The sequence below is a fragment of the Malus domestica genome, chromosome 16 (genome assembly GCF_042453785.1).
Source record: "Malus domestica chromosome 16, GDT2T_hap1".
NCBI lineage: Eukaryota > Viridiplantae > Streptophyta > Magnoliopsida > Rosales > Rosaceae > Malus > Malus domestica.
The window spans coordinates 841,460-849,168 of record NC_091676.1 but is presented as its reverse complement, the minus strand read 5'-3'; the positions used below and the strand labels follow the sequence as shown (position 1 = coordinate 849,168).

At 38.5% G+C, this 7,709-nt stretch overlaps 1 protein-coding gene across 1 annotated transcript; it reads right to left on the bottom strand.

The window, feature by feature from the left end:
- Positions 1 to 310: 310 nt before the first annotated feature.
- LOC103403469 (transmembrane 9 superfamily member 3) lies at positions 311 to 3,696 on the bottom strand. Its single transcript, XM_008342316.4, has 7 exons — positions 3,439 to 3,696; positions 3,265 to 3,305; positions 2,333 to 2,918; positions 2,088 to 2,225; positions 1,852 to 2,008; positions 1,270 to 1,754; positions 311 to 816 (listed from the first exon to the last, which is right to left on the bottom strand). Exons 1-7 carry the CDS (start codon positions 3,588 to 3,590, stop codon positions 597 to 599), a joined length of 1,779 nt encoding a protein of 592 aa, XP_008340538.1. The 5' UTR covers positions 3,591 to 3,696; the 3' UTR covers positions 311 to 596.
- Positions 3,697 to 7,709: the final 4,013 nt, after the last annotated feature.

Here is a 7,709-nt window from a genome sequence, read left to right as displayed (position 1 = left end):
ACCTATTAAAAACCCGTTAAGATAACATGTTTCACACAATACGATCGTTAAGATAATGGGTACAAAATAACAGGTATATCATGAAAACAATACAAACACGGTATGCACGACCCATTTGCCAAGTCTATATTTTCAGATTCTCGTCTTAGCAAATAACAATTCATTTGGTCAATTATTAGACGTAATCAAGGGCAATCGTGCATCCAAAATGTAGCTTTGATTCCTTCTTTCCATCGATCATTTGATTCGAATGTAATTAATGAAAATGCTTAACACAAATGTACAATTAGACAAAACAACAAGGCCAAGCTAATATGGAAAAAAGTCATTTCTGAGAGTTTTTTAAGTAAAATGTGGCCATACAAAAGCTCTCCTGTTCCTCCACATTAATGCTTCTATTCTATTACATACATTTAGTGAAGTGCCTGAAGGAAACGCTCAACAGAGGCCTCGAAAGACTTGATTCGAAAAAGCTTGCTGCTTCCTCTGCTTCTGGAGGCACCCTCTCGCCTACGTTCTAACAAAAATCATGACTTTTTCCTATGATAAAAAAGGAATAAACGACAACCTATTCAACAGAACGATCAACCGACCACCTACTCACACTTGATGGACTTGTAAATGTGACGAACAAACAGCAAAGCAGCGCGGAAACCTACGGTGCCAAGCATGAGAAAGAAGCCGTAGCAAATGCAGGCCATGTAACCGAAGAAGAACGATGTTTGCATAAAACCAGACATATCTGATCGGGCATAGTAATAATACAAGCAGTAACCATAGATGAAGAGGCCAGTGGATCCACCACATAGGAAAGACCTGTCACAAATCAAGAACTCTCATTCGTCCAGCCACACAAGTCACAGAAAGAGGAAAACATATTCAATAAATATATGCTCTGCTATATGGATTCACAGAGTCACGAAGAGATGGGTTCACAGTCATAACTCAGAGGTAATGACACTAGTCACTGAAAGCATATAACATCGTAGAGAAAACAAATTGAAACCCCGAAGATGATTAGTATCAAACAACTTCATCTATCGAATTTCAGAAATTTTCATACTTCGAAACATATTATGAGCATTTCTTGTATCTTATTTGTTTTTGCTTTTGTTCATTGTATAATTTTATGGTCCTTCGTATCTACAGAAAAGTTTAATTTAGAAAACACTAAACAAAAAACAAAGCAGAAAACTAAACTAAACTTAACTTCTAGGAATATAAGCAATATAACCTACAATAGAAGCAAGATTATGAAGATTTGTTTACCTCCACCACCACCCATGATCTTCAGCAGCAAGTTGGAAATATGTCAAAGCCACAGTTATAAAGGCAGTGACAATCAAAAGAATAATAAATACAATAAACAGGATGCTGTAGATTGTGTAGATCCTGTGACCCCAGACGCTGGCAAATATGTAGTAAAGTTCAATGTATATTGCACTGAAAGGGAGAAACCCTGCCATTGCCATCTGAGGAATGGTCGTCCTGTACCATGGAAGAGTTGGAATTTCTCGAGGATACTTTGTGGTGCGGACAGGAGCTTGAAATTCAGCCTTGCTGTTTTTCCCGGCGATACCACCCAAGACAAGCAATGGTGATGTTACCAATGTCCAAATAAGGACAATTACCACAATAGTACCAAAAGGAAGAGCTGCAGTTGCACTATAAACAATTGCAACAGTGTTAAGGAAGCAGAAAGTCAGGAACAGGGGCCCGCAGAAAAGGCACCCGGTAAGTAACAAGTTTCTCACCTGTCAACCAGAAAATGGAAACTAAATGATTCCATTTCACTTTAAAAGCATAAACTATAACCTGCATTTGTCGCAAACAGAATCCATTTAGACTTACCCAGTTTTTTCCTTCAAGCTGACAATAGAAAGAAGTTGCAGTATATCCTGCAATGCCAGAAGTAAGTGCATATATGACCACAAGCGCAGTGAATAAAGCTCCTCGGTTGTATGGATAAAATACACCAACCAATGCCAGCATGAAAATGAATATTGTGCTGGAAATGAAGAGAGGGCCAGACATTAGCATTTAGTACTAACATTTAATAACCAAAAAAATTGCAATAAGATCCTCACAGAGTGAACAGCTGGGTTCCAGAACCATGGGCTGCAGCAAATAAAGATTTGTTCTTGGGGAACCGGAAAACATCACCATGAATGTACTTCCATCCAGTCTCTTCTTGATCATCAGCAGCTTCCTCATCTTGTGCATACCTTAATATAAAATTAAACAGATATAATAAGTGACAATAAATTCTAAACAGAAAACCCAGATACTTTCAGAAAACATCAGGCTTTAGGGCTCAGAAATTAAATCTCACTTCATGAAATCATTCTTCAGGACTCGCATGAGAATCGTTGCAAGAAAACCCGTCAAAAGGAGAACTGTGACGCATGAATTTATGATTGAGAACCAATGGATTTCCAAGTGATGTGGCAGTGAAGAGGACTGTGAGTATTTATCCATTCTATTCTCAAAGGGAATGTTAGTATCCGACCATCTCACACTGTACATGAAATCCGCATCAACATCCTTGTCCTCCGTCAAGTCTACAACAGAATGAGGGTCCATCTTGGCGGTGATTTCAATCACACGGTCTTTATTGTACCGAGCATCAAATTGGATATGCTTGTAAAGAAAATATTTGTATTCCCTTGGGTCAGTTTTTCCTTCCTTGTCAACCTTTCCCAAAAAGCCCCAGATGGGCAAGTCATCATAATACATTTGGAAGTAGTAGTCTTTTTTCACAGCAGTTCGAAACTGCGCAACTTCTTCCTTGGTCAGCTTCCTTCTACAAGCAACCTCAGAGTCCTTATCTTTTCTAAACTCAAGCTTATAAGGAGCACTAACAAGCCGATCTCCATTCAACACCTCTCCAAGCGCCTCCCTTTTCTCCTTCACATCACCTAACATTTACATTCATTCGCCGCCGAATTAATAACCAAAAGAGACAATAACACAGCAAATGCATCAAGAAACAAACTTCGCGAACAGAGCCACAATCAAGAGCTGCATCATTATCCTAATTTTAAAACCCTAAACTTTGCCTCTATCAATCGAAAATGTTTACAGGGACAATCATCCCCAAGTTCCCAACATTTTAACTCCTCGAAATAGAAATTCCAAGTGAAAAATCCTCACGACAAGTTACTATTTCGGAATTTTATGCACATTTTTTGGATTTCGCAGCTAAAAACTTACACAATTGCATATGGAATGAGAATGTAAAGGCAAAAGTTTGAGATGGAAAACCTGCTGAGCAGAAGGGCAGATCAAAATACCGATACGTTTCGCTGCAACGAAACAAACAGATACAAAGACAGATTAATAATCTTAAAAAAATCAGAAATTGCATGAAGAATTTCAGAAAATGGAGGTCGAAATCCAGATCGGAAGTCAGATCTGGAAGAGATTTGATAGGATTACCTGGGGTTGTGGAAGGGCCCGACTTTGTTGGCGTAGAGGGGGACGGCGTCGCCTTCGTTGTAGCGGTGGTCGGAGGCGTCGGATCTGACGTGAGTGGCAGTGCACGCGATTAGAGCCGCGAGTAGGAGAATGGGCGGGAGGTTCATCTTCATTGTCCTGTCGGGGAAGAAGAAAAATAAGATGCAAGTGATATTTTTTCAACTGGAGAAAGTAAGAGAATGCACGAACCAACAACGGAAGCAACCGTATAATATATTTCTTTTCTATTTTTTTTCCAGTTTCGAATGTATCTATTTTTTTTCTATTTTTTTTAACAATGATATTATTTATCCAGGGGATTGAGAAGTGGGTTAACCCTTATAATGAGCTAATAATGTGGTTGAAATCCGCATTTGTCTAGAATCGGACTTAAGACCTTTCGAAGAATACCACTAAACCGTAACCGTACTATTAACTGGCTAATTTATTATTATTAACAGAGAGTTCGAAATTATTATTATACTTTAGGAGATGGGAATTTTGAACCCAAGATGCATGAAAATCTAATATTCTTATCCTCTAAGATATTAGACCACATGTAATTTCGATGGTATAAACAACCTATTGATAAAATATTATTTGTTAATTAAAATTTTATAAAATGACATTGGATTTTATATAACAAAATACTCGTTAGAAAAAATATTTTTACATAACTGATAACTTTTTAAAAAGTTAATCATAAAACCAATTGTTATAAAAATAAAAAATTAATCTTATAAAAAATACTTTAAATACTTTTATTATTTAAAAATATTTTCTCTAAAAAAACTTATAGTCAATTAAAACATTTCTCAACGAATACAAATAGACTTTTAAGAATTGGGCTTTGATGATGTTTTTTGCCAATGGGTGATGGAGTGTGTGCAAATTGTGTCGTATAACGTGGTTGTTAATGGTGAGGCTACAGGTTGTATCACACCTAGTAGGGGGATTCGACAAGGGGACCCGCTATCACCATTTATATTCCTCATCTGTGCAAAAGGTTTTTCATCCTGACTTCATTATGAGGAAAGGGCGGGAAGTATTCAGGGCATGTCCGCGACCTCTCTTGCCGAGCCCATATCCCATGTATTTTTTGCGGATGACTCTGCTTTATTTTGTAGAGCTACGGAGATTGAGGCTTATAATATTAAATGTTTGCTCCAATGGTATGCTGTGGGTTCTTGCCAATTTATTAATTTGGATAAGAGTTCGGTCCATTTTAGTGTGGGTTGTTCTTCGAGGTTGAAAGCTCAATTATCGCACGGTATAGGGATTACGCACAAGGAAGGCTTTGGAAAATATTTAGGTATACAATCAGATTTTAGGGCTTCGAAGAAAAAGATGTTTGAAGAAGTACAGAATAAACTGGATGAAAGAATCAGTGGTTGGGCGTAACAATTTTTGTCGATAGCCGATTGCGGCAACTTTACCTATTTACACCATGTCATGCTTTCAATTGCCTATTCAATTGGCAAAGGAAATTGAACAAATTATAGCAAGATTTTGGTGGAGGGATCAGAAGACGAAAAAGGGTGTCAATTGGCTTGCTTGGAAAAAAGTGGCGAATAGAAAGGCTTCTGGAGGTCTTGGCTTTAAGGAGATTATTGACTTTAATTTAGCAATGTTGACTAAGGTAGGATGAAGCCTGATATGCAACCCGGAGTCGCTTTTGGCTAAAGTTCTTAAGGCTAAGTATTACCCTAATTCATCGTTTCTTTAAGCATCAGTGGGACGAGGAACTTCACGGGGATGGAAGGGAATTTTACAAGGGAGGAAAATATTGAAGTTTGGTGTTGGTGATGGGAGAAATATTCAGGTTGTTGAGGATCCTTAGTTGCCCACACCAAGAACATTTCGACCTATTTCAAGATATCTGGAGATGCCTAAGATGGTTGCCGATATGGTGTCCATTGGAGGAACATGGAAACATGAGGTCATCGAGAGGTGTTTTATGTAGACGAAGCACATATCATTTTGAGTATGTTGTTGAGCCAGTTTGGGTGTTCTGATCGTGTCATTTTGGCACTATACTCGAAATGGAGTCTATTCGGTGAAATCAGGATATTTGGTAGCCTAGTAGATGAATAGGAATGGAGAACTTGGACAGAAATAGGTGGGGCAATCCAGTAGAGATGATAATATGGACTCGGTATGGAGGGCTCTTTGGAGTTTGAAAGTTCCTCCTAAGCTCTGCCATTTTATATGGAGAGGATGTCGGAATATAGTTGTTGTCCATACCAACTTGTAACGCAAAGGGATTCGTTTGAGTACTAGATGTCCCTTCCGTGATTGTGAGGAGGAAACACAAGTACATATCTTTTTTAAATGCTCATTTGCTTGTGTCTTTTGATTTGGTTCTTCGCTCCAATTAGATGTGACCACAGTGGTGGGGGGATGATTTTATACAATGTTGGAATTGGTTGTGTGCGAAGTATGGTAAGATGGAGGAGGCTTGTGCGTTCATGCGTTGGGTGGTGTGTGGTTTATGGAGAATATGGAAGTATCATAATAGTGTGGTGTTTGAGAAGATTGTGGTAGAACCCAATGTTGCAATGCAGTTACTTCAGCAGCAATGAGAGGAGATTGTGGGAAGTGATGAAGATCTGCTGCCGTGCAAAGTCCCTGGGCAAGCTGGGCAAGGGATGATCTCGAATAGGTGGATAAAGCCACCATTTGGAATAATAAAAATAAATTGTGATGGAGCCTGGTGTAATAGTACTGGTGTGGGAAGATATGGGTGGGTAGCGAGAGATTTTGCGGGTATTTTCAAAGGTGCGGGCTGTGTGGGGAAGGTTCTATGTGGTTCGAGCATCATGGCGGAAACGGAAGCACTTAGGATGGCTGTAATGGCTTTGGTGAAAAGGGGATTTGGTTCTGTTCATTTGGAAACTAATTCCAAGTTCCTTGTTGATATGATTCATGGAAAACTGCAACCTAAGGCAACCATGGAAGCTATTTTGTGGGATATTAATACTATTAAGCAACATTTATGTTCTATTGAGTTTCTTTACACTCCTCGTGCCTGTAATGAGGTTACGCATCTTGTGTCATCTTATGTCACGCGTGGGGGGGGGGTGGGGGTGTGTTTTCTTGGGATGAGTTTGAGCCTGAGTGGTTGTTTAACACTCTGACATCTGATATAAATATTTTGATTCGTATCTAATAATAGCTACTCTTTGACCAAAAAAAAAAAAAAAACTTTTAAGAATTGTAAAACATTATTCTTTATAATAATTTGCTATTAAAAAAATTAAACATTGTACAAATATAATTATCAAATCGGAATTGTACTTTGATTCAGTACAAAAGAGAATTTGGTATTTGACCCAAAATAAAACAAACTGCAAAGCTGATTTAAGGCCCCTCTCCCATTAGCCCATTAAGACGATTTTCAGAGGCAAGCAGTATCGCGACATGCCTTATTGCGGACAAAGATATTCATTTCACTATCCAGAACTCAAGTATTAGATAATTTGGACTGCTCAAATTGAGTAAGATTGTATTCATTAACTCATTTCACTAGCTCAACTTGCACAAACTAAAGATTATGATCTCTCTTTCGAACAACCTAAGGGTCCAAATTTCCTGATCTTTAAACTCCGGACATTAAGGTCAGAGGGGACCCAAATTTCCATACTACAAAGGGTCGGTTACCCACCTTCATATGGTGTTCGTGTGAACGGATTCACCTTTGACTTATGAACACATTATAATTCAACAACAAATAAGTACTCCATAAAATATCACCCGCCTGACCCTAATTTTATAAAGCTTAATTTTAATGGGTCGGTCAGTCTTCAGAATGTAGTTGCTGGGTTTGTGTTAAGAAATGATCAAAGGAATGTTTTGGATGGCGATTCCTTCAATGTTGGTGGAGCTACGATTTCCGAGGCAGAATCTATGGCGCTGAAGGAGGGTATTTCTTTTGCCCTTAAAAAGGTGTTTCTAAGATCTAATTGGGAGGAGATACAAGATATCTAATTGGGAGGAGATACAAGATTAGTCATCCACTCTATGCTTGGTAGTTGGTCTGCTCCCTGGAACTTGAAGACTACGATTGCAGAGATTCAAAGGCTGATGACAAAATTCCAATCCATCTCTTGGCGGCATATTTTTAGGAAAGCTAATTTTATTGTAGACGCTTTTACCAAACATTACCTTAGTCTTCATTCCAATCATATATTGGGATGGTGTTGTACCAAACTTTGCCAGCCCAGCCATAAATTTCGATTTGGTTGGGGCCGGTT

Excerpts from the sequence above, each read along its gene's own strand:
- LOC103403469 (XM_008342316.4), bottom strand. The coding sequence starts at position 3,590 with ATGAAGATGAACCTCCCGCCCATTCTCCTACTCGCGGCTCTAATCGCG. Across the intron at positions 2,919-3,264 it reads TCTGCCCTTCTGCTCAGCAG|GTGATGTGAAGGAGAAAAGG; the intron begins GTTTTCCATCTC and ends TGTAAATGTTAG. Across the intron at positions 817-1,269 it reads GATCATGGGTGGTGGTGGAG|GTCTTTCCTATGTGGTGGAT; the intron begins GTAAACAAATCT and ends GATTTGTGACAG.